The sequence below is a fragment of the Pseudonaja textilis genome, chromosome 10 (assembly GCF_049901715.1).
Source record: "Pseudonaja textilis isolate UNSWEBS1 chromosome 10, rPseTex1.2, whole genome shotgun sequence".
NCBI classification, from domain to species: domain Eukaryota; kingdom Metazoa; phylum Chordata; class Lepidosauria; order Squamata; family Elapidae; genus Pseudonaja; species Pseudonaja textilis.
The window spans coordinates 16,192,478-16,219,528 of record NC_141999.1 but is presented as its reverse complement, the minus strand read 5'-3'; the positions used below and the strand labels follow the sequence as shown (position 1 = coordinate 16,219,528).

The 27,051-nt window shown below is 38.9% G+C and overlaps 1 protein-coding gene across 5 annotated transcripts; it reads left to right on the top strand.

The window, feature by feature from the left end:
• The first annotated feature begins 1,608 nt into the window (after positions 1–1,608).
• EYA3 (EYA transcriptional coactivator and phosphatase 3) lies at positions 1,609–27,051 on the top strand. Of its 5 annotated transcripts, none has more exons than XM_026702419.2 (18): positions 1,609–1,799; positions 7,473–7,571; positions 8,475–8,518; positions 9,083–9,162; positions 10,010–10,076; positions 10,728–10,870; positions 12,363–12,500; positions 14,716–14,798; positions 16,076–16,259; positions 17,369–17,508; positions 18,186–18,269; positions 19,422–19,511; positions 20,056–20,114; positions 20,528–20,685; positions 21,824–21,938; positions 22,418–22,539; positions 22,677–22,777; positions 24,447–27,051. In XM_026702419.2, exons 2-18 carry the CDS (start codon positions 7,539–7,541, stop codon positions 24,525–24,527), a joined length of 1,722 nt encoding a protein of 573 aa, XP_026558204.1. In that variant the 5' UTR covers positions 1,609–1,799; positions 7,473–7,538; the 3' UTR covers positions 24,528–27,051. The 5 variants fall into 5 exon arrangements, with proteins under 5 accessions (XP_026558204.1, XP_087796001.1, XP_087796004.1 ...); XM_087939874.1 differs by lacking the exon at positions 1,609–1,799 and adding an exon at positions 1,929–2,184; XM_087939875.1 differs by lacking the exon at positions 12,363–12,500.

Here is a 27,051-nt window from a genome sequence, read left to right as displayed (position 1 = left end):
ATTTTTTTTTGCTTTTAATGACCCGATAATCCCTGAAATAATTATTTTCTAAATAAAACAAGAGAACTGCAATAATTTAGCATACTAGAAATGTTTCCCTGAATTCAGTGGAACATGTCTTTTGGAACAGGCCAACTGGAGACAGTAACTTGGTCCTTCTCACAAATAAGACCAAGGAGCTTATAGAACTGGACTATAGAAGGTACAGATCAGACATCTCAAAGCATTCTCAAAGATCCATCTCATTCTGGGCACCCTTTTTTTGAACTATAGGCTGAAAAACAGCTTCTATCCCAGGGTAGTAATTCTAATGAATTCTATTGTATAATAAACACATATGCACATCCTTCACATTCTATACATTGAATTGAAAACCCCTGATATTGCATTAATATTGCACTCAATATTAATGCAATATCAGGGGTTTTCAATTCAATGTATAGAATGTGAAGGATGTGCATTTGTGTTTATTTTCATAGTCATAACTGAAGTTATTTAATTTCGTTGTATGAGGTGCAGTGGCACTAAACTAAACTAAACTTGCCTAAAATTTTAAATGTAACTTGATATGCTAGCCTTCACAAATCTTAGTGGTGACATGGATTCCTATCACACTAAACTAACCCAACCATACATTGTCAAATGGAATTTAAGTCTTAGTAGGATGAAATCCAATCAGTTATGGCTTATTTAATTTGATAAATACCATGTGTAAATCTATTCAAGATCTTTTTGTATCAGAGGTTAACTATTTTGAAATTAATTTGCTGGGATTGAGTAAGCAGAGTTCATATCAATGTGTAAATGTAATTTAAACCATATACAAAAACATATTTTACTTACAACTTAGTTGCCACAAATGTGAGATAGAATATAAACGGCCACTAGATGGGAACTGAGAAACACAAAAAAAACTTGTACCCTCAATTAATGGTCATTTTAATTTTTGAAGCCCGTTAAAAGATGTTGGCTGCAGTATGTCTGTATAGTATACATCTCTCCAACCTCACTAACGTTAAGTATTTACGAAGTGGTGGTGGGGGCTTTGCCTGAAGGCAGCCAATTCTATTATCAGCTCTATTCCCGCATACTCCATTTCATCAGGACAGTTCAAAAGTAGCAGCTGCATTTGTGAAGTACGCTATGCGTCATTACAGTAACGTTAACTCTGATTTTTGTGGGTTGGGTTTTTTTTTTTTTTTTTTAGCATGAGGTGCAAATCCAAATCCAACCTGTTCTGAGTTAGTTTATGATTCAGTGCAGAACTTCGGGCAAACAGCCGGTTATGGCTCCCCAAAGGAGGCGGGCAACCCCTACCGGCAAAGAAAAGTAATAACGTGAGGAGTAAAGATAGCGAGAATCCCCTCGGCTCAGTCCCGTTTTGTTTTTACTTGCCAGTTCAATGGCAATAAGAAAAAGGCGCGACCATTCCTCGCCGCACGGCCCAGTCTTTCGTGTCTTCCCTCTCAACCTCCTTCCCAGACATTTTGAATGATGGATAAACACCTCAACCGTGGTGCCGGTGACGGCCGCCGACAGTAAACACTCCCACCAATCCTATCCCGCCTCACTTTTTCCGTCACTTCCGGCAAGGAGTTTCCGCTTCCGGGTCTCAGCCAAGCGGAGGCTTGCCGAAAGGGGTTCTTTTTCCGTTCTCTCTCTTTCTTTTATTTTTTTTAGGGTTTTTTGTTGTTGTTGTTCTGTTTGGGAACCCAGCCCGTCGCCGGAGCCGCGGTTGTCGTCATCAACTCCACCATGTCACCTGGCGCCAAGGCCGGCTCGGCAAAGGTCTCCTCACGGTGAGAGAAAAAGAGCTTTTTTCCCCCTTTCCCTTCTCTCGCGCGATCGGCGCACGGGCCGGTGGGCGTGGCCTGGGTACCCGCCTCCAAAGGCTGTTTGGCACCCCTCCCCCCTCCTCCGGCATCCGTGAATGGGGGGAGGGGAGAAGAGAGGGTAGGTGGGAGGGGCTCGTCTCCTGCTGCACCCGGGATAGGAGGCGGCGGCGGCGGAGGAGCGCGTCACGAGTCGTGCCCGCAACCTGTGGAACTCACCGCCACGTGATGTGGTGACACTTCTGATCCCCCTCAACCCCCCGGTTTTCATGGCTTTAAACGAGAAATCGAGTGCATGGAGAAGGAAAAAATCTGTTTGCGATGGTTTTTCTAGTGAAAACCAGGACTTAAGGTAGCATGTTAGCCTAACAGGGTTGCTTACTTGTCGGTTATGTCGTATATGTGGTTATCTATATACATAATTTTGTATTTATTTATTTATTTTGTCGTGTTGATGTAGTGTATATTGGAGGTGGTAAACCTTTGAGAGCTGTATGCAACGAAATTTCATTTTAATGTACGCCGATTAGTGTACATTCAGAGTGACAATAAAGTTATTGTTCTATTCTTATATTCAGGGGTGGGATTCTTCTGGTTCTGTCCACTTCCATAGAACTGGTTGCTCTGAAGAGCAGCAAACAGAGAGCAGACATAGAACCAGTTCTATGTTTGCTGCTCTTTTGGCCCACCCGCCTGCCCGGGGTCTTACCTGACCTTTATTTCCTGCTTTTTCAACCACAGCTGCTTTGCGTGGCACAGCTGCGGAAAAAGCAGGAGAAAAGGGTTTTTCCAACCGCTGCGCACTTGCACGCAGCGCTGCTCAGCTGTCCGGGCACCTCAGCATGTCGTAAATTGCACTCGCGTGACTCAGGCACACGCGACGCAGAGCAACAGAACCAGTAGTTATACCGGTTAGATTCCATCCCTGATTATATTTATATATTATATTTATTATATTTTTATAATACGTTTGCCAAGGAGAAAACAGAGGTTTTCAGAATCTCAGACTGCCTTTGAGGAGCTCATCCTAATCTCCAAATTTTATAGATCTCCTTTTATAGATTCTGATATTGTCAGTCTGTTAGAAGATTTCATCAACTGAAGCAGGACTATGGGTTAGCAATAAAATAAGGTACAGGTAGTCCTCCACTTACAACAGTTTGTTTAGTGACCATTTGAAGTTGGCACTGAAAAAAGTGACTTGTGACTATTTTTCCTACTGGTGACAGTTGCAGTATTCCCATGGTCATGTGATCAAAATGCAGGTGCTTGTTTATGACAGTTGTGTTCTGGGGTCATATAAACAACCTTTGGTTCTGACAAGCAAAATCAGTGGGGAGGCCAGAATCACTGTTGCTAATTTAACAACTGCAGTGATCCACAACAAATGTGGCAAGAAAGGTCATAAAATTGGGCAAAATTCACTTAACAAATACCTCACTTAGCAATAGAGATTTTGGGCTCAATTGTGGTCATAGGTTGACCACAACTACTTTCTCTACAAATGATAAATTGGCTTTAATGATTTCAAAGTCTCAGCAGAAGAAGCACTGAATGCATCATAAAGTTGTTACTTCTTTAAAAAAAATGAGTAAAAATATGTTGGACACGTGTTATCATGACTTTTAAATGTATATTCTTTTATCCTTGGCTACTCACCTCACTGCCAGAGCTTTAAGGAACTGAAATCATAAAATGTCTGATATGTGATGATGACATCCTTGTGTGGAGAGAACAAGTGCAATAGAATAGGAATAGAATAGAATAGGAATTGAATTGAATTGAATTAGTTATTGGCCAAGTGTGATTGGACACACAAGGAATTTGTCTTGGTGCAAATGCTCTCAGTGTACATAAAAGAAAAGATACATTCATCAAGAGTCAAGAATCATCAGGTACCACACTTAATAATAGTCATAGGGTACAATAAGCAATCAAATCATACTAGGAAACAGTCAATAAAAATCATTAGGATACAAGCAACAAAGTTACAGTCATACAGTCACAAGTGGGAGAAGATGGGTGAAAGGAAGAATGGGAGGATTAATAGTGATAGTAATGCAGACAGTATAAGTACCTGAACTGCAAATGAGCCAATCATGGTTTGGCTACAAAATTAGACTGAGAAGAGCATTGTCCTGGTGATCATGGATAGGTGTTGTACGATATTTTGTATTTGTATGTTGAAATGAATCCTTGTTCAATTCATTTCATTTTCTAGTACCCTTTTTACTTATAATTTTACAGAATAATAAAATAGGACTATGGTCCTTTACACAGTTAGGAGTCTCAAGGAATCTAATGGGATTTCCTTTTGTGAAGATGAATAGAAGATTACATTGTACACTAAATGGTTTATAAAATATTTCATTTTACTTTCCTGTTAAGAATTATATTTTTTCTCTGATTATTTTTATAGCAAAATATATTTTAATATTTGTGCTGAAGGGATAGGACTCATTCAGAGATAAAGATTATGAAACTACATTTTCTGTGTTTATTACAATCAGCACTATTCACACCATATGGGTTTTAAGAGATAAAAAATGTTTTTAAAATAATTTAAATAAAAGATTTCAGGAAAATTCTAATTTTCTACATTGAAAGAAATTATCTACTTCATTTTGATCTTTTTGGTACTTTTTGGGTTGTTAATCTCAATTGCTGAATTCTAAATAACATGTCTCCTTCATGTTTGTATGACATTGAAGCCAGAGCAGTAGATTAATGCAATATACTAAACCTGCTCTGGAAAGAAAAAAAAAGATAAAAGCTAAAACTAGATTTGAAATCCATCTACTGTACAGTATTTTTAGTTCGATTTTCATAAAAATGGCTTCACCATTTCTAAGAATAAATCCATTTGACTTTATTTGTACTTACAGCTCTTCCTGTACAAAAATATATTTAGAAAACTGGATGTTGTCATGAAGCAGGAAAGCAGATTTTTTAAAAATATATTTGCTATTGGTTTTGACTTGGAGCTTTTAGATGAGTGGCTTGCTGTCTTATTAACTTAAGAATATTTTATGGTGGGCATTATTGATTCAATAAAATTCCTTAGTAACATTAGAATAAGTAAAAAACTCATATATGGTACAGACAGCTGAAAATTTGAAAATATTATCAGCTTGTTTATTGCAGGCACTAGCACATTTTTTCTATGTCTTTGAACCGTTAGCACGGGACTATTTCCAATTATAAGCCAAACAAACAAGAGTGAAAATGTGAATAACACTGAACTTACTTTGCCATCACATCCTAAGTTTCAGGCCAAGAATGGATGACTAAAAATCTCCATAGAGATTAATTTTCAGACATTTTTAAAAATCTTATTTTAATGAGAATTTTCTCAGTAAAAAAGTGATAACACTGCAGTTAGGTTGTTACCTGGGAATAAATCCCATTAATCTCGGTGATTCATGCTTAAGAATTTGTGGGGTTTGGGTTGGATTTGTTTTGAATTGGTGGGGTTTTTTGGGGGGGGTGTTAAGAATTCTAGAGGCATAGGATTGCATCAGCTAAAATTGTGTTGAATACAGTTTTATACAAAACATGATTTAAATTAACTCTTTAAAGTATTCATGAATTAAAATTTAAAAGCCGATTGTTGGTAAATCAATTCAAAGATCCTAATCCAATGGCACATTACTGATAAGGAATCTTACAATCCTGCTGGCGGTACAGAAGGACTATTAAGTGAATGTATAAATAAGATTTTTAACAGATAACGTTATTAAGCTGTTGGTTTTTTGTTTTTAATTTTTCTATGAGTCAGGGCAAGCTGAAATCTTGTCTTCTTGCTTTTATCATAATAAATGTTTGTAGATCATCAGCTGAGGCTTGCAAAAGGAGTAAAAAAAGTTTTTACCGTATTGCAGAACCACTGTATTGCGAAACCTTAATTTTGAAAATATTTCAAGCAAATTCACTTTTAATAATCATTATGTTTTTTTAGGCATCAGGTAATTTTTTTTCCTCTTAAATATTTTTGGGCACTGCATTACAACAATTTTCTCAAGTATTGAAAGTAGGGATTGTAATATCACATTTGCTTATAGCTGTTAAACATATTAAACAAACGCTATTGTTAAACAAACGCTATTGTAGCGTTTTATAGTTACGTTTTCAACTTACGTTCTGTGAGCCTTCCTGGAATTTTCTTGAGAAAGGATGTAATAAAAATAAAATATTTTGACATTAAATTTTATTTCAGCAACTGTTTTTTTCCATAAGTTGAATCCAAGGTTAGTTGTAACTAGATAGTACCTATTGGCATCAGTTAAATCAGGTTAAATCAGTGAAGACCCATTGATTTAAAGTGCTTTTGTTTTAGTATTTGAATCTGAATCCAAACTCTTGTTTTACTGTGTGGAGATTGGGACTTTTTTTTCCTGACCAAGTTGTTTCTTTTAAAGAATTCATCATCATAGTCATGGCTTAGTCTGGAATCATCAGGTTCGGTAAATAAATGGATGACAAAAAATAAGTTTATCAAAATGGCATTTTACTACATCATTAAATTAGTTGAAATAGGCAAAGACAAATTTATGTAGATAAAGCCAAGTAAAAATATTAATTAGTTTCTATGATATGTAATAACCAGCTTGGTGTTTGTCTAGCATTTCTTCTATCAAGGACAGTGAATCAAGGAAAAAACAGTAAAAAACATAACCTAATGGTTATGTTATCCCATGATGAGTTCAGTTTTGTAATTCTTATGTTGTGATTTTAGTCTTTTAATCTGAAGGGAAGAAATTCCCTGTATGCTTGAATATTTGGGGGTGCATATTTTATTTGTTAATCTATTTTTCAAATAGGAAAAATACTGATTGTATTTCTCCTTAAGGTCATGTTTGTATTGTAAAACAGTTGTTAAATAAACACACTAACTTAGGTAAACACAGGTTTTCCAAACCCTTTCATTTTCATTTATTTGTATTTCATCTGTGGCTTATATTTCTTTAACCTTCCAATGCTTTAATTTTTACGTTGATATTTTATTAGTAAAATATCAGTAAAAAGAAAGAAAAAAAGAACAGTGATTTGAAATCCAGGTAACAAAACAAATGCATTGGAAATGAGGTGCGCCCTCACGAGCATTATTTTATTTGCTGTAGCGTGAGGCTTAATGGAAAATCCTTGCTTTTTCCCCATATGATAATGTAGTTTCAGGGGTGGGCTTCTACTGGTTCTGTCCACTTCTGTAGAACCAGTTGCTATGAAAAACAGCAAACAGAGCATACATAGAACCGGTTCTATGTCTACTGCTGTTTTGGCCCAACTGCCCACCCGGGCTCTTACCTGACTTTTATTTCCTGTGTTTTCAACCGCACCTGCTTTGCGTGATACAGCTGCGGTTGAAAAAGCAGGAAAAAAGTGCTTTTTCAACCGTTGCACACCCATGTGCAGTGCTGCTCAGCTGTCCAGGTAGCTAGATGAGGACGATATACATGCACGTAAAATCACCGAACCGATAGTTACACTGGTCGGTAGTAGCCGGTAGTTACACTGTGTAGTTTCTCTCTATATATTGGTACAGCCAACATTTGTCTACGAAATGATATATTAAATGGCTAAACACACTAATAGCAAAAACGATAAGCAGTTCCCCAAAAACATGGATATTGTCTTTTACAGGTTTTGAAGGCAGAGAGAAAAACACCCTTTCTTCACATTGGAGCACTTTTGAAAAAGCTTGCCTCCATGGAAGAGGTACAAGATTTAGCAGAACAGCCAGTGAGTATACAAAAGAAACAACAAAAGCGAGGGAAAAAGGGCTTTCTCTTTCTATGGAATTTGCTAGAGAATAGCTTATGCATAGCATAGTTATGCTTAGTTAACTAATAGCTTAGTTTGCAGGAGTAAAAAATAAAGGAATCCAGCACAGATATACAATTGAAGAAAAAGAAAGAACAGCTAGCTAACATTTCCATACATAAAACTAGTTACCTGTCTGATACCATCATTTGAATTTCTCAGAGTTCTAAATCTCTGCGAACCCCAGTAAAAGGAAAAGATTTGGATGACATCAATAAAGCCCTAATAATGCAGTGCAAATGTCATACTTTTGTGTTTTTGTATCATGTATCTGACATTATCATATTTTAACTATAAAAATGGAGAATAAATTTTCTAAATAAGTAATGCTTCTATTTATTCCTGTCCACTGGCCAAAATAAAGGAAGATGCTAAATTAAGATGCCTTAAGTTAACAAGCAGCCATTTTATCTAAAATGCCAATGAAAAACCATTTTAATAATTAACATTTGCATACTAATTACCAATAGTAATGCAACTGTCCCAGTAAAGAGTCCCTAGGAAGAACAGGAAACCTATAGCAAACACATTTTGACTTTTTGTATTTCACCTCAAATTTCCCCTTACAACAAATAGACCTTTATCCAATTCTGAAAGGAACAGGAAGAAGTAATGGACCTGAAGTATTCTGGGAGCAAATAGGTGCACAGCTGTGTTTCTTTTTCTTGCTAATGAGTACGAACATTACTGGGAATTAAATTTAAAAATAGAAATTGTCCCTTTACATTCAGGAAAAAGGAAGAGTATGAATGAAAGAAGTGTTGCTCACAGTTTTTATTTGCTGTCAAATTGAATAACCTCGTATCATACTTATCTCTGCAGATAAAAAAGGCCAAGATGCAGGAATCAGGAGAACAACTATTAAGGTGTGCAATTCTTAAATTAAAAATGAAATTAAACAAACCTCATCTAATTTTTATGGGTTTCTGTAGCCCCCCCTCACTCTCCCCCCCCCCGCGCAAAATGACAAATTGTGATTTAGAATGTATTTTCTTAGTTCTTTCATTTAATATGGGCTGGACATGACAAATCCGTTAATCCTTATCATCATCTTCAGCTCTATAAAGTTGGTCACTTCGGTTGATATTTCACTGAGAATGAGGGGTTGAGAAAAGATTTGAGCCTTTTCACACTGAATTTCAGTAGTGCCTAAATTTCATTTAGTATCATGCTTAAATTATAGGTAACGCTGAATAAACCATAACTTGAACTTTCTTATTTGTTTAACCAGTTCTGCTAGCAGGAGGAATCAATTAGAAAAATTGAAAAACATTCATGATTATTTCAGAATTTTAAAGAATTTTGGCTAAAATATACTTATAAACATGGGTATTGCATATAGTTTTAAGATAATTAGCATATGTTTGGGATGATAATATTTAACAGATGTGACAATGGTTTGTACTTCATTGTTTGACTTCATTTTTTAGGCAAGTGAGCAGCTCAGACAGTAGTGATCAAAAGCCCGAATCTTCAAGTCTTTCTTCAAACCTGTCTATATCTAATCAAAGTAAGTGCTTCTTTATTTTCCAAGTTGATCAGAAGAACCAGCGGGGCGTTCGGTGCCTGAATTGTGTCTGTAACATAACCCTTTTATTTGATAGTTTGATTTGGTATCATCTACAATGATGATACTATGCTGGGCAGCTCCTAATAAAATAAACAGAATAAATAAAGAATGCAATAAAAAGCAAGGCATGTAACAGAAGAATTAGACTAAAAGAGGGGAAATCCTTACAATTACCATAGATTTACAATTTTTAAAAAAACTATATAAGCTAGGTTTTTACATTGTCTTCTTGCGATCCAAAATATTTAAAAAGTTACCCTAAATTTCAAAGTGGGAGCATGAGTAAGCATACCCCTTGTATTCTGTGCATCAGAATGCATATTAAATCTGTGCAAAGTGTCCTGAATTTGCTGGGGTAATGAGATTTCCACTGACATTTTGTCATGCCTCTTCTATTCTTCTTCCGCTCAAGCCAGAAGAAGGTTTGTATAAGTTTTGGACATATCACTTCAGTTCTTGGCATGCATCTGTTACCTAGAGAAATGCGTTCATCCCCACAGATCACCCAAAATTTGGGGGAGCTACGCCGAAAATGTTGAACAGACATCTGCCACAAAACTTACTAAAACTTTGCATGGCAGAGCAGAGAAAAGGAATATGGAAGTTTTGCTCTTAGAAATATTGCATGAAGTTTAAAAGGTTGTTTTGCTTGAGTGTTCCTTAAATGTTTCCTTTGAAGGTTTGTACAGACCTAATGCAAATTACAGTTAAACACAGCCAACCACTTTAATGCCATGGTTTGTGTTAAATAACTTTTAAGGTAATTTTTAAATATTATATTTTGCAGTCATGCCATGTACGGACTACATCTCAAGGTCATCAAACGACTATACCTCACAGATGTATTCTGCAAAGTAAGTTGAACTAAGTGGCTCATTTCTCCAAAATGTCACAGCAGGAATCTTACTGGATGTTTGGTTCATGTAGATGTTTAATTGCATAATACAACATTTCTTTTTGAGTTCTGTGGCATCTGTGTGCATAGGTCCTTAAAGGAATTGGCCCTGTTCTTTGAAGCCTTTGCCTTCTTTTCTGACCAGGTGGGAATATTTGACCTAACAATTATAGTGCCCCTCCATTGACTGCCTTTGCCTTGCCTGTACATATATACCCAAGACTAAGCAAGATTCTAATATTTCTTAGCTGGTATCAATCTGTAATTTGGATTTCATGGAGTATGGGATGGCACAGAACATAAAAAACTTCACCAATCTGTGCACAACCCAGAAGGAAGGCACAGCATTCAGCAGTAGATTTGGGAGGCAACATGTTAGTCGTTCTCTCTGGGTTCTCTGGCAGCCGTGATGTTACCCACATCTGCTACAGTTTCCTTCCTTATCAAGAGATCAAATGTTGAGAGGAAAAGGAGGTAAGGTGCTTGTACCCCTTTTTCTCCCTGGCTGCTGTTTTAATATTATTGAGGTACTGTTAAGTTGCAAGAGGAGAGTTCTCCCTGTTTATGTAGCAATCTCCCATATCAACAAAGTCTTTTTCTTTTTTTGTAGGCCATATGCACACGTCCTTTCTGTACCTGTTTCTGAGACGATGGCCTCTTATTCTGGGCAGACTCCATATCAAACCCTCCCACAGTCCCAGACATACGCTGTTTATCCCCAGACCACCCAAGCCTACGGACTACCTCCTTTTGGTAAGGTTGGCCGGGATCTCTACAGGGCCTTGTAGTCATCTGAGAAGTTTTGCTGTTACATGTAAGGTGTCCTCTCCAAAGTGCTTTATGTCAGAGGTCTCCAACCTTGGCAACTTTATGACTTGTGGACTTCAACTCCCAGAGTTCCTCAGCCAGCAAAGTCCACAAGTCTTAAAGTTGCCAAGGTTGGAGACCCCTGCTTTATGTAACTGTATTACAAATAGGTATGTTTCGATTATCTATAAGCTTAGAACACGCAAGTTGCATAACTTGTGAAACAAGTAGTCTTCAACTTACAATCACAGTTGAGCCCCAAAATTTCTGCTGCTAAGTGAGAGATTGCTTAATAGAATTTTGTCCCATTTTTATGAACTTTCTTGCTACAGTTCTTAAGTGAATCACTGCAATAGCAAAGTTAGTAACACGGTTGTTAAGTGAATCTCGCTTCCCCGTGGACTTGGCTTGTCAAAAGGTGGCAAAAGTTGATCCCATGACCCCAGGACAGTGCAACCGTCATAAATGTGAGTCAGTTGCCAAGCACCTGAATTTTGATCGTATGACTATGGGGATGCTGCAACGGGCATAAGCGTGAAATACACTCGTAAGGCACTTTTTTCAATGCCGTTGTAACTTTGAATGGCCAATAAATGAACTGTTGTAAGTCGAGGACTGAACCCAGCCACAATTATCAACAGATGACTAGAATAGAAGAGAACTTATATAGCAATAGCACTCAGCTCTATATACCGCTTCATTCATAGTGCTTTACAGCCCTTTCTAAGCGGTTTGCAGAGTCAGCATATTGCTCCAACAATCTGGGTGTACTCATTTTTACCAAACCTCGGATGGATGGAAAGCGGAGTCAACCTTGGCTATGGGCAGAGTTAGCCTGGAATGCTGCATTCTAACCACTGCACCATCATGGCTCTCAGGAAGATTGCAGAAGAGAAATGGGCCCTGTTGCATTTCATGTGACAGAGCATAAATTGGCCAATTCAATGCCATTTGTTTTGTTTGTATTCTGAGGGCTGTACTCTTTTGGTGTACTCCTGTATGCCTAAGTATGATGTACTTATCTATGATGTATCTGTTCTTTGCCCCAGAGCAATTATAGAAGGAGGTAAAACTGCCCAACTGAGTCACGATGTCTTGCGGTAGGGAAAACACTAGTAATCCAGGGGCTTTGAGCTTAGGAGGAGTGTGGTTAGCAGTGCCTGCACAATTCTCTTTTCTTAGGAAAGCTTGGGAATTAACCTTACCGCATCTCTTCTGATTTATTGTCTAGCTTTCCTTTTTCTTCCTCCTTGACCCTGCTGCTTCACTCCCTTCCCCGCTTCTCCAGGCTTAGACCTCAGACTTGCACATGCGAATTTAACAACTCTCTACCTGTAAGTGGCAATTGTGTCACTTGTTCACATCGGCGAGAAGAGTTTGGTGGCCTGGCTGACCACAGCCAGCTTTGTTTATAATGGGTGCAATTTATCTGATTCAGGTGCACTGTGGCCAGGTATGAAACCTGAGAGTGGTTTAATTCAGACTCCATCTCCAAGTCAGCACAGTGTTCTTACCTGCACTACAGGGTTAACCACAAGCCAATCCAGCCCAGCACATTATTCTTACCCTATTCAAGGTAAAGGTCGGCATGGTTTTTTATTTATGTACCTCTTCCTGTAACCTGGTCAAGAAGCCACAAAGAGGCCAGCACGTTTTCGTCTCTTTTGTGCATGCTTCTCTTTGCTTGGCGAGCTCTGCTTCTGCCACCTTTCTTGCTCACCATTTGCCTGCTTCTCTGCTCTCTACCAGGTGAATTTTACCATGCTCTGCTTTCAAAACCCTCATAGAAATGGGGAAAAAACCATCCGGGGTATGGGTCACGTGCATGTATAGAAATATTTAAAAACCAGTGGTAATAATAATCTCCTTATTCAGCATGCAGTGTTTGCCATGTGCTTAAGTTACAAGAAATGCATAAAAGGTTAGCTTTGTCAACCTGCCGTAACTACTGATTTCTCTCAACAATAAGTCCCTTTTTAATCAGAAATTTTCAAAGTTGCGACAGAACTATTCAGATCCTTTACTCAACCTGCCATTAAATTGCGAGGAATAGAATGTGCTTTTGGTTTCTAATAAGCAGTTGTCATTTAAAAAACAGAGGGGAACCTCAGCTCGTTGAATGGGCTGAATACGATTCAGAAATACACGGTGGTAAATTGCATTTAAAAATACAACATAGCATTAAGTGACTTTAGCTATTACCAAGCAGGTCTCTGACTAATTGCAAGCAGGGTGAAAATGGGAGAAGGAAAAACTGGAGTGTTTTTTCCAGGCAGATTCTGTGACATTGTGGCATCCAAAAAAACAAACAAACCTCAAGCAACTCTGAATATTTGATTCCCTGCAGAAATAGGAAGGGAATGCTGTCAGATTGCTGCAGTACATCTTACTCGAAAGGAGCATCCCTAAGTGGATTGTGTCAGTTTGCAGAATGACAGGAACAACAATGTGTGTGTGTGTGTATATTTGTTTTTCATTTGTTGATTAAGAATTGTAAGTTTTAAGGTGTCAGCAGAATATAGCTGATGAAATAAAGTAATTTTATATTGCATTGAAGTAGGTCATCCACTTTAAGGATTACATTGTTTACTTAAAAGTCCTCTTGGGGGTTGTGGGTAGCTGTTGTTTGGGATAAAGATGCAGTTTCCATTAGCATCCAGTTTATAATCCCTTCAGCACTGAACTTCTTCACAAGGAGATGGTTCTTTTATTCATTTATTGTGTCTGATTTAGAGTGGACCATCTTTAAGTGCTTTTGCTTTCAGTGGATTTAAGCTTGCAAAACTCTGGCTTGGATCTGGAATGGAACAAATTAACAAATCTGTTGTGTGTGGAAATCCTTAATAATCAGCATGATGTGCAAGATGGAACAACATACACCATAGTACGTTTTGTACCCTAATGAGGAAACTTGTCCTATTTAAAAGGTTCCCTTCATACTATTCTCTTAGCTGTCTTCCAGGTTCCATTTTTCTTTTCCAGCTGATACTTATGATTATTAAGCATACTTAGTTTTCCTAAGGCTATTTCTGATTTGGGTGCCCTGTTGATTTATTTTGGGAGGTAGTGGGTCTGAAAAGACTTACCCATAAAGTGACAACATCTGCCTGTTTTCAGTGGCCCTCTTTTAAGTTCTGGTCCTCTTAGAAGCAGGCCGAATGGTAATGATGTTGATTCAAGCAAAGTTAGCCACATTTGGTCCCATTGAAATCATGGGACAAGTTAGTAATGCAACTGATCGCACTTCAACTACCAACGCAATCCTACACATTACAGTTTCCTAAACTGATGCCCTCTACATATTTTGAACGTAAAGCTTCACCATTTTTCAGCAAATATGTTGCCCGACGTTTAGCAAAAATTAGAAATGATGTCTGTTTGGAGGTAGTTTTCATTGACCTATACAGCACTCATTCTTAGATTAACTTGTATAAATTCATACACTTAAATTTCAAAATTTAATACAACTAATGGCTTATGCTGTGTTTTTTTTGGTATGTATTTGTGCTAAGAGCAAATTACATTCATATAGCACTTTTTTTAAGTAAACCCAAAAGGCATTTAATTATTTTGGAAAAAAAAAAGAACAGCTGCATGGTGATGTCATAGAGGGAACTCTGTCTTCTTGTCCAATGTTTCTGTGAATTCTTTTGACGAAAGGAAACATAGTTTGACCTAAAGATTCTGGAAATTTTTCATTCCCCCCCTCCCCCACCCCCCATTAGGTAGTTTTAACAATCCTCTGAATTTTAATGACATGGATTAATGCACGTCTTCTGAATTTCCTACAGCTTCAAATACCAATGCCAACTCAATTTCCACTTCCTCACCTGCTGTCAATATTTCAGCAGCCACCGCCAGCATCTCTCAACAGGTACATAATCCTCCAGTGGAAGTTACCCTGTTCATTGTAATGTATTTCATCCCATGCTCCAGTATATTTAGCAACTGGATGATAAGAGACAATAATTTGATTTTATGACATGTGTAAGTATCCAACCCGAGACATGGATCTCACTGTCTTTTCCTGTGTTATTTGTCACAGTGCTGACCACTTCAGTTTTTCAGGAAAAAAAAAATGAACCAAGAAGCATTAGCTTGATTTCAGAATGGAACAACTTGCCGCAGCCAAGTTGCCATGGCCAACTCGCCATAGGACAACACACCATGGCTAACTCGCCATGGGACAATCCAACAATTTGATTTAATTATTATTATTTTAATTGTCATTCATATTTCATTCTGTCCCTCCTTTTGCATACTTTCTTTAATAATTCCATTCCACCATTTCTTTGATATTAGTGTAACTCTTGTCCCATGGCTGTGGCAATTTGACTGTGGTGAATTGTCCTAGGCCCACTTCATTCTGTCTTAAGTATTGTAATTCTGTTTTTTGTTTTTTTTTGGCTTAGCTGTCAGTTGTATTTAATACCAGCTAGTTTCCACAACCTTGTTGGGCATAAGAGTTGTTGTCCAATATGCCTAAGGAGCAATAGGACAGTGAAGATAATGTTTACAGAACAAAATAAAGTTTGTTAGGTCAGTCACCACTGCAAAGGTAAGGTTTAAATATGTAGCAGAGTTCCACTGAGAAGTGAGTTCACTTTAGAATTATACTAGCTCCAGGTGACTTGTTTAAAGCAACATGGAGTTTTTTACAGTCCATATGTGGATCGCCTAGCCAGCCTTGTCTGAATTCTAAAAAAGTTAAGCATGGTTGGATCTGGTAAGCATTTATATGGGCTATCATCAAGAAATCCCAGTTCTGTAGCTGTGGTCCAGATGATAAAGTTTAAACATTCCTAGAAGAAGGCAGTTTATATATCACATCCATACAGAATGTGTTATGGCTGCTCTATAGAGTAGACCACATTAAGAAACTAATGCCATATAGCTTATTCTTTTTTTCTTAGAATAGCTATTAGTAATAGAAACTTGCAAGTCTGAATGTGCTTCCTCCTCCCACACTTTAACTAACCTGGCATCATCCTATGGGGGCTGTTGAAAGTTGTAATTGCCATTGTTGAAATGTACCAAGACAGAGGAGGCTACGTAATACAGACTGGCATTAAGATTCTTTTAGCACTTGGCAACTGCATGTTTTCCACCATTCTTTGCCCTCTTTCAGTTCTTAATTTTTTTTTCTTAAAGGAGTATCCTACATATACCATCCTTGGCCAAAGTCAGTACCAGCCGTATTATCCCAGTTCAAGTTTTGGCGTGATAGCACCAGCAGACAGCAGCACAGAGACCAACACGTTGACATCTGCCACCTATCCTTCTGAAAAATCAAATGCCATGGTGCCTACCCAGACGGTGCAGAGACAGTCCTCTGGTAAACTCGGGGGGGGGGGCGGGGGAGGTGGGGAGGTGGATTTGTAAATTAGGTCGATATTTCTTAACCTCAGCAACTTTTAAGATGTGTTGACTTCAACTTCCAGAATTCCCCCAGCCAATATGCTGAGTTAGAGGGCGGCGGGAGGCTATGGGATCTCAACTATATTATTAAAATTGTGCTGTAGAAGTGCATTTATGTTGCTCCTAGCAATGCCTATTCCTTTTATTGATGAACCAGAACTGAACCAGGAAGAAAAGTTCTCCTGTCAGAGGACTCCTCAGATTGAGAGAATAGATTGAGTTTCCCACTGAGGTAACCAGCAAGAATTCTAACTCAGGTTCCGATTCAAAGTTAGCACTGCTTTCCATCATTTTGTTGCCCAGATGCCCCATTAGGATAGAGTATTTTGATGTTCATTGCAGATTTGTTCCACCACCTGGAATAAATGGCTTGTCATCTCCCCTCGTTCTGAAGTCCAGATCATTAAAGCTTCTACATGCTGCTTTGCAGTATTGCAAGATAATGTTTTAGAAAAGGAAGGGGTGAGTGTACTTTTAAGGAAAACTGTTACACTGTTAGAGCAAAATCAAGAAAGTGCTGCAGATGCCAAAAGCTGGAAAGTTAAGGCAGGTGCCTCCTTAGATGGCATCTCATTCTAAGAACATTTTCCCTATGGGGAGTCTCGGTGCTTTTTCTGGATTTTTCATGTGACACAGTTGTTAGAATGAAGAATTGTAGGCAAATCCTGCCCACTGCCAGTAGTTCGATCCTGATTGGCTCAAGGTTGACTCAGCCTTCCATCCAAATGAGGAGCCGGATTGTTGGGGGCAACAGGCTGACGCTGTAAACCCGTTTAGAGAGGGCTGTAAAGTCTTAGGAGCTATTGCTAAAATGTCTTTAAAACTTTCATTTTATGCTTTCATTAATTTCAAAACCTTCTTTATTATATTTTTGCAGTTTTACATGGTTGTTTACTTGCTTGTTTTCTTTCATTTTTCTTTTATTAGTTTTTATTCAAAGGTTCTTAATTTCAATTATATAAGGTGCACTTGAATACGGTATTGAAGGTACAAGATACATAAACATTGATGTTCTTTTTCTTCTAGGTGATCCCTCTACCAGTCCATCATTGCCAAGAGCGACTGCAAGTAAACTTGTAGATGAGCAATCTAGGAGAAACATGACTCCAAAAAACAGAGGCAAGAGGAAAGCAGACGCTTCTTCACCGCAGGACAATGAGCTTGAAGTTTGTGTTTGCTATTTTTCTCCCTCTATTTCTCTCTTTTAAGCCTCAGAAAATTGAATTAATGGAAAGATAGTAAAGTTAGGCAATTGTAGTCTGCAAGCTGAATAATTTAATGGGAAAATTGGTCTGTTTAACTTTCTCTTTATCCCACTATAAAACATGAGAAATAGCTAAGCTAAGTGGGACTTAAAATAGAAACACTTGAAGAGCAGGAACATCAGATGAAGTATTGTGATACTTGAAGGATTTGAAAGTTCTCAATAAGGATGTGGGCAACATCCGTTGAATAAGAAATGCCAATGTTTCCCTCAAAACAGGGACCATCAATCTACAGTTGTCACATTGGAGTATAGAGATTAGAACTGATGTAATACAAATTTGTTCTCAATCTCTTGGGAGATTTGTCTTCATTTTTGAAGTTCATAATCTAGTCCCCCAAATGACCCAGTGTCCTCTAACGGAGTAAAATATAGTTTGGCAGGGATGTATACCAGAAACAAATGCCTTCCCTTGTCAACTGTTGTCAGACTGTTGTAATTTTGAATTGTCTTAAGTCACTTAGTTTCTTTTTTACAATAACCAGAATGGGATGGGATGCTTTTGAGGCACTTGGAGTGTGGGGGGGACAACCAACCACCACCAAAATTAACCTATTACCTTTCTGCTTCTTTCCTCAGCGAGTATTTCTGTGGGACTTGGATGAGACCATCATAATATTTCATTCTCTTCTGACAGGCTCATATGCCCAAAAATATGGGAAGGTATTGATTTTTGCTGCTGTATTTATTGTAGAATGCATAGGTGATTTCATCTCTTCTCTAAATTAAGCCAACAAAAGGATAAGTCTTGGAAGTTTAAGTCCAGACATCGTAAAGTTGTGAAGGCTTGTGAAACGCAGATCCAGAGGAATGATCAATGCTATATTCTCCCCAAAGAAAAAGTTAGCAACTGGGTGAAAATTGGTGAGCCCCTCTTGGTCAAGGAAGGGATCCTTTGGCAGGGGTGATACCACTGCCTCCTCCAAGAATACCTTATGAACGTGCGTGATACATTGGAAGAAAGAATTTAATTCATTTTTCATTTTCTTTAAAGTTTTGAGTGTATAGAATTTGGAGGTTCCCTTGCATGTGTATATTTCTGACTTTGCCACATACAGCAACCTATCTTAGAATGCCAGCAAATAGCAGTAGAGTTTTTATGATGTATACAAACCTGGAAAGTTCCATCCAAGAAAGTCTGCAGGGGGAGGAACTGGGGGGAAAAGCCAGGGGGGTGGGGGGCGGCAATCAAAGCCCCACTCTTTTTTGTACCACAATAAATGGAAAAAATTGAGAGCTTTGATTGGATGATTGTGGATACCATCTTGCCATCTTTTACCCTGTCCCCATTCCCCTTGGATATTATTGGTTCTGTCCCTAAGAGCTGCCTAAAAGTATTTTTATATACCGTACTCTTTGACTTATGACCCTTTTTCAGATTTATGACCATTGCAGCATGCCCACAGCCACTTGATCAAAATTCAGAGGCAATTAGCAATTAGCTCATAGTTATGACAATTACAGCATCCTGCGAACAAGGGATCACTTTTTGAAACCTTCTGACAAGCAAAGTCAACTGGGAAGACAATCACTTAACAGTGGTGTTACTCACTGAACAACTACAGTGATTCACTTAACAACAAGAAAAGTCATAAAATGGAGCCAAACTCAACATAACTTTCTTGCTTAGCAGTGGAAATTTTGGGCTCGGTTGCAGTCATAAGTTGAGTACTACCTGTACCTGTATTAAAATAAAACAAGTAATTCACCTGTATAACATTTGTACTTTCTGTAAGTTTCTGTAAATGTTTCTTTTGCATTAGATTTTCTGACGTCTTTCATCCCCTCAGAAAAACTCTCTGTTCTAACTTTTAGGATCCCAGTTTAGTTGTTGGCTTTGGATTAACAATGGAAGAAATGATTTTTGAAGTGGCTGACACACACTTGTTTTTCAATGACTTGGAGGTAGGCAAATTCTGACTTTACATATCTTGGAATGTCATAAGAAAATCTATTAGAAGACACATCCCAAAACCATTTATCTCTGTTAGTCAGATCTGCAATAGGAAATGAAACCAACTTGCAAGTCTGAACTTCCAAATTAGTCAATTAAGATTAACAGTGGGAGACCCGTGTTATTCCAATCTTAGTCCCCTTTTTTCATAGCACTGTAATCAATATAGACAAATAGCAACCTCTTTGTTATTAGAGATGAAAAAAGAATTAAACTCAGATCTAATTTGTCTTGCTTCAGTTCTCTAAATTTCTTTAAAGTATAATTTCAAGGAGTGTCATGGCTTACTGTTTTATCATTGATCGTGTTATTTTTAAATGAGCGCAGAGATCAAATGGAAGTCTTCCATCACCTGAAAGATTTATATTAATCCACTGACACCAAGCTGGCTGCCTAGGAATTTTAATCCATGAAGCAGGCATCTGACTGGGGAAGAGTGCATGGGATGCTATTGCCAGTTAGCATCATATATTTCTTTCTATCGTTTCATTACAGGAATGTGACCAAGTACATGTAGAAGATGTTGCATCAGATGACAATGGCCAGGATTTAAGGTTTGGATCCCAGGGATTAATATGGATAATATTGATGTTCATATATAATGATAAAGACAACATGTATCAAATGTTGAATATTTACAAATTGAGGTTCTTTTCTTTAGTATGACCTTTGAGTTTTCTTATTAAAAAGGGAAGGAAGGATAGCAGAGTAACCAGGAGCATTCCCCAAATACCTAATTCCTCCTTGTGAAAAAAGGTGTTTTAGAGCCTCAAAGCACTTGATGGGCAGACCAAGGCAATGCTTACATACAAAGAATTCAGCAGGATGCTAAAAATAGGACGTGTTGTGTTCAAGCTAAGGATATCCCCTGGAAATAGGGCAAACAATCTAGAATCTATGAACAATAACTATTGAAATTCAGTTTGTGAGATTCAGGTAAACCCAAATCTTTCTTTTTCTATTCCAGCAACTACAATTTTTCCACCGATGGTTTCAGTGGTTCGGGAAGTAATGCCAATCATGGTTCAACAGGAGTCCAGAGAGGAGTGGATTGGATGAGGAAGCTGGCGTTTCGCTACCGGAAAGTACGCGAGGTCTATGATAAATACAAAAACAATGTTGTTGGTGAGTACCAGCAGGTTTCTTACGCTCTTCCTACAGTAGGCAAGATAGACTCTTTTATTAAAAATTGTTGAGCTTTTGGAAAGAACCAGAATCAGCCAGCCAATAGTGACTTTATGGTTGATTAGCCATTTGGCCATATCAAGATACAAAATATAAAACACCAAACATTGATAAGATAGAAATGGAATAAAAGAAACAGATTAAATAAAAAGAATAAAATAAAAAATGCAAATTATATGTCAATATATCACCCCAATTACAATTTATCCCAGTCAGACTCCCGTATGTAGATTTCAGCTGAACTGTTTTATTCAAATAAGGCCCATCCATCCAATTTTTGCAGCACTTCGATAATCTGTTGAAAGGTTATTAGCATTGGGGTAACTGCATTGAAATGTTTACGCTTGACATGCACAGTCATCTGGAATGCAACCAAGGGATATATCACACCCTTGATATAACATCCTTCTCTTTGAAGGAGGTGATGGTCTAGAAACATGAAATGTAAATAAGTAAAATAAAAACATTTTCCCAGCACAGTTCTCTTCAGTTCTTTGAGTGAGTGTGCTTCCAATGGGCTCCCAATGGCCTTGCCATCGATAGAATTCTGGGAATTGGCAGTTCACACATCACAGATCTGTCCAGAAAATGCAGAATTTCATTTTTTTTCTGAAGTGCCTTCAGAGGGTTTACTTTCACACAGTGCTTTTTAAGCACACCAAAACTATCCCTCTTTTTAAAGAAATATTATTTTCTCCCTGTGGTAAAAATTTTATCCCCCACTTCTACCACTAGCCCTATTCGTATCTCATGAATTTGTGAAAATTGTTTCACAATAATCTTTTTAGAGAATGGTAAGGCTGACTGGAGTAATAGGAGATGTTTTATATGCAGCTGTTTAAAAATTTGAACTTGGTGTTGACTTATCGCAGAAAGACAATTTGGAAATGAAAATGTTAAAATAGTTGATGGTCTGAGTGTATGAAAATTGTACTTTCTGCTGTTTTTATAAAGACATCTCCAAATTGGAAAAAAAATCCCAATTTATTGAATGCAGAAATCACAGAGTTGGTCCCTGAGATTAATAACATTTCTATTTCCTGATCAGCTTCATTTGTTTTGTTTTTTCCCCCTCTAGCTCTCCTCAGTCCGGAGAAAAAAGAAGCACTACAACGATTAAGGGAAGATATAGAAGTGTTAACAGATTCTTGGTTGGGAACAGCGTTAAAATCCCTCCTGCTCATTCAGTCCAGGTACAAAAATGAGACTCCCCCGTAGCAGAATAGTTCTGGTACAGTGCCTGTTGCCACATTGGTGTGTAGTGTTAGAAGCATCCAACCTGAATTATAAAGAGGTGGTCATGTCTCAGTGGAGAACCTTATAACTGGACACCCAAACTTAAAAGTCACATCTGAGCAAGATAAGCCAGAATTGTTTGGAATGTTGAGATAAACACGGATGACCCTTGTGGTGATATACACTCTTGTTTGTTCTTCTTGGAACAATCCTGGAATAGCTATTTAGGATTCTTGTCTAGTGAGCCAGCTACAGTTTGTTCATAGCTTATTAAAAGAGCAAGCCAGAATTCCAGGTTTGCGTACAACGTTTTCTAAATTTTTCAAACCTCTAGGCTTTGCAGGAGAAGCCATATATGGTGTAAACAGATCTTTTATGAATGAAAGCAAATATACACATCCCACATATAACTTGTTTTCCTCCTGTTTTCCTGTAGAAGAAATTGTGTGAATGTCCTGATAACAACCACTCAGCTAGTGCCAGCTCTGGCCAAAGTCCTGCTGTATGGACTTGGCGAAGTATTCCCCATTGAGAATATTTATAGTGCTACAAAAATAGGTGAGTGAATTATTGAATATGGAAAGAGAGAGAGAGAAAAGGAAAGAAAGAAAAAAGAAGGAAGGAAGATGTGTGAAATCATCACAGTCAAGTATTTATTTGTTTTAATCACAAAGATATGTGCCCCTTCCTGGCAGGTAAAGAGAGCTGTTTTGAACGAATTATTTCCCGATTTGGAAAGAAGGTGACCTATGTGGTGATTGGAGACGGACGTGATGAAGAATTGGCAGCCAAGCAGGTGACCGTGGGCTTCATTCTTTTTCTCCTCTTAGCGCCCAACATGGTCTGTTGTCTGTTTCTGCCAGCTCTTTGACTGTAGCTTCTGTTTCAGAGCTGTCTGGTGCCTTGGCCACCCCTCACCCAGGCACATCCATAGGTCTGAAAATAGCTTCATGACAGATAGGATGTTAACCTTTGCTTTCTTGGGTGACTCCAACTCTTGGAAAGTACAGTATTACATTTGCCCATATTAGTCAGCACCATTCAGATTATGGGCATGTATTCTTGCTGCATGAAGACGGCTGGGTGTGGTGTCTAAAATGTTGCACTTGGTTAGGGAAACCCAAATCTAAGTCCTCATGGACCAAGCAGCTATCTTTACGCTAGTCATACTCTAGTCATACATCGTTTATTTCACTAGGTTGGTATGGACTGAAAACGAGCAGGCAATACTGAGTTTCAAGAAGGACAGTGGGATATAGTGATGATGATGATAACAATGGCGATAAATAATAATGGAAGAATAGGTAGTTTGTGTGCCCTCCGCCAAAGAACTTTTTTTTTCTCAACATTGGAACTCCTTGTCAGGCTCCAATAACTTAAGAAAGACACACCGAGGTTCTTCTAAGCCGTTTCCTTTATTAAGATAAGATAATCTTTATTGTCATTTTTTTTTCCTGCGGGCACACAGGCACACATTAAAAATGAAATTCTGTTGCCTTCTCTCAAATGTGTACCCATACATAACACACATATAGACACGCTATATACATGCATGTGTATATAGCTATACCCTAAAATACAAATACATATAAATATTAATCTTGATTACAGATAGAAGAGAATATTTGTAGCTCAAGGCTGAACTGTGGGATCCTTGATGCTCTCTGAATTTGGTGGTTTTCTTGCAGATGTTTCATTTCCAAGCTAGGTAACATTGCAGTACCCTAATAATTCCTTGACTGTTCTCCACCTATGGAGAGAAAAATCTTGCCAAACTAAAGCAGACTTTTTGCACCATTAAATACTGCTAGCAAGAGCCTGCCTTAACTCTTCCTGCCATACTACCATATTTACTGGACTATAAGCTGCTACTTTTTCCCCACGGTTTGAACCCTGCGGCTTGTACAACAATGCGGCTTATTTATAGATTTTTCTTCGCTGTCATCAAGGGGCACAAAAACGTGACAGACACAAGAGGTCAATGCAAAGAAGAAGACGCTACCAGTAGTTTTTGGCGCACTCGACGCATATATATCTGCAGCTTATAGTCTGGTGCAGCTACTATATGTAAAAAAAATTTTTTTTCTTTTAAAATTCAGTGGGTGCGGGTGTATATTCCGATGCGCTCTATAGTCCGGTAAAAACGGTAAACTTTGCTGTCTCTTGTTACTCTGGAATGCATTTTCTCTCCATCCTGGGTATCCAAAGTACATCACACTTGTCCGGCAACAGTTGCTGTAAATTGTAGTGCAACTTCCCCAAAATTACAAAGTCTCCCCTCCCCCCAACACACACACACACACACACAAAAGAAGGGGGAAAAAGCCAGTGTGCAGAATTTCATATCACTCACTATGCCCTCCTTTGTGCAGAAAAAAAGCCTTAATTATACTCCTGCACCTCACCTTGTCCCCCTTGCCAGAGAGAATCTCATTCCTCACAGTGCGGTTTCTCTTCTTTTGCAGCACAACATGCCCTTCTGGCGAATCACAAATCACGCGGATCTGGTGTCCCTTCACCAGGCCCTCGAACTAGACTTTCTGTGAGGACCTGGGCACAAAGCATCTCGGCCCTGCTCCCAACAGTCACCTCGTGGCTTAAACAGGAACCAGTCTGGGGACTTTCTCTTTCATCCAGACCAAGAAACGCAGCCAGTGGAAGTGTACAGCAGGAGGTTCTCCCACCCCCCCCCTGCCCCCCATCTCTGCTTTCCTGGGAGAACCGACAAAGCCTTGGCAATGCTGCTCCGGTGCTCAAATGGTTCTCTGTGGTTTTGAGGGGTTTTTTTTTTTGGCAAAGGGAACTTTGGGGAACTTCCAGGTGCAGAATCTCCAGCAGCAAAGGCCTTTCTCCCCACGTAGCCCTCGGAGGTATTGTACTAAAGAAGAGAAAAGCAGTCCCGTTTTGTAGAATACTTTTGCCCCCTGCAGACGACTTTCAAGCTGTTAAATCAGAAAGGAAGGCAAATGGATTGTTTTTATTTTAGTTTTATTTTTTACAGAAAGGGGGTCCAGGCATGGTCTCCCTTCTTGCAAACTCAGAAATAGTACTGTTTATATGTTGGGGGTGGGGGTGGGGAGATAACAATTTGTGTTGGATGAAGGGGACCTTTGTACTCTTTCCTGGTAAGCCAGGGACCGAAAATATCCAACCATTCCCTTGAGGCACCCTGGCTGTCCCCCAATTCTTTTTCTAGCAAATACACCCACTTGGCTAGCACAGGGTAGTCTTTTTTTAAGTGAGGACAAGATGCTAGAATCTAATTGTCCCCCGCCGCCCCCCCCTCTTTTCAGCAAGTGCATCCCTGGGTAATAAGAAAGCTCCTTTTCTTGGATCCAAGATGGCACCCTGCCAGTCCACGATAAGAGTCCCCTTCGGTTGCAATTCCCCACGCGCCAAGGATAGTGTCCCTTTTTGTTCTGATGACTTGCACTGCAAGTCCTTTTTTCTGAAGCAAGGATTTGGGTAGAACAGGGGTCTTCATACTTGATAGCTTCAAGACTTGTGGACTTCAACTCCCAAAATTCCTCCTCTAGCCATGTTAGCTCAGGAATTCCAGGAGTTGAAGTCCACAAGTCCTAAACTTGTGAAATTTGAAGACCCTTGGGGTAGAACAAGGTTACCGAAGAGGGGTTGAGGGTGGGCTACAGCGTTGCAAAACAGTTTTTTTTCCCAACCCCAGGGCAAGAGAGATCTCTTCAGCTCCTTTGCAGAAATTGACAGTAGAGATAGCATCCTGCTAATGTTTTAAGAGATGCCTCCTGTAGGTTCTCCAGTTTCTTATTTTCACTTGACAATGGCACCTAATTTTCTTCAGTACTGTAATCTCGGCTGTAGCTGGATAGCAACTTTGCACCCCCTGCAACTTCTAACTGCCCTCCCCTACCACTTTCTTTTGGTTGTCAACCTCGAAGCTGTTGAAGTAGTAAACAGAAATGGAAGTCACCCTTAGGTTACTAAATGGCAGACCAGAACAGTCGCTCCTTGTTAGGGGGGCAGTGGGATGGTTCCTTTTGATGTAAGTGCATGGTAGACATTGATGGGGCAGAAGGTGGCTGCAACATTTGATTGTTAGAAAAAGAGTTCCCCTTTCCTTGCTCAAGGAGATGCCCAGCCTCCTTGTTGCCCGGTGTCTTTTACAAATCCTTTAAAAAGATAGGCCTAGCAGTGTTTTATTGGATGAAAATATATTCTCCCTTCCAGATACAGAATAGAAAAAGCCTCTGTCCTTTCCTGCAGATTTTTTTATTTCTCAGCAAAAGTGTGGAAGTCATTTGCCTCGAGGGGCCCTTGCTTGACTTTGGAAATAACTCTTGTGCCTTAACTTCTTCCCAGAGTCCTGGAAACGTCAACCGTTGTGTGGAAGAGAGTGTGTTAAGCCTCTTCTGTGTTGAAAGTTAAACTTTTGATTCTATTTTTTTACGCAATCTCAGTCAGCATAGCCAGTGAATGTTGAGCCCCCAGGAAACTGGCTCAGAGGTGTGTGTTTGTCCTAGAAAGAAGCTCCTTGTCAGCCCTCCTTGCCAGGTTTTGGAAACACCTTTGACCATGTGAGAAGCTTTTGGCATCAGGTTCTGGTCTTTGTAATGCCTCCTCTCTAATGTACATGGGCTGATTTGTTTCCTTAAACCACTCAGGGTGATGGTACATTTTCTGCATTAATTTTTACAAAAGTCGATTCAGCTCTGGCACCACTGACTTTGCTGGCTGCTTTTCTCTTGGGGCTTCATAGAATTTGGAAACCAGTGTGTTGCCACCTTCCTTCCCGCTCTTTAGCTTTCAAGCATGCCTGTTTTTATTTTCTAATGCCAAGGTGGCTGGACATGCATCATCTGAAGTATGTGGGAGGCTGTCATCTCCCACCAACTGTGAGAAATAGGCTGCAACTGCAATTGCATACTGTAAGCAAAAGTAAATTACAGTTGCTGATTCTCCCTCAGGATCCTGTCAACGTCCTGAATTGGAGGGCATTAATGGCTATATAGATCCCTTAAACATCATGTTCTATGTAATGGCAACTGTCCTGTGAACTGGAAAAAAAAATAAAGTCTTTTATTTTCTATACAACCC

Bases quoted from the DNA above. Each gene is read 5' to 3' on its own strand.
- EYA3 (XM_026702419.2), top strand. From the start codon at position 7,539: ATGGAAGAGGTACAAGATTTAGCAGAACAGCCA. The intron at 10,077-10,727 runs GTAAGTTGAACT...CTTTTTTTGTAG, and splicing joins TCACAGATGTATTCTGCAAA to GCCATATGCACACGTCCTTT. The intron at 19,512-20,055 runs GTAGGCAAATTC...GTTTCATTACAG, and splicing joins TGTTTTTCAATGACTTGGAG to GAATGTGACCAAGTACATGT.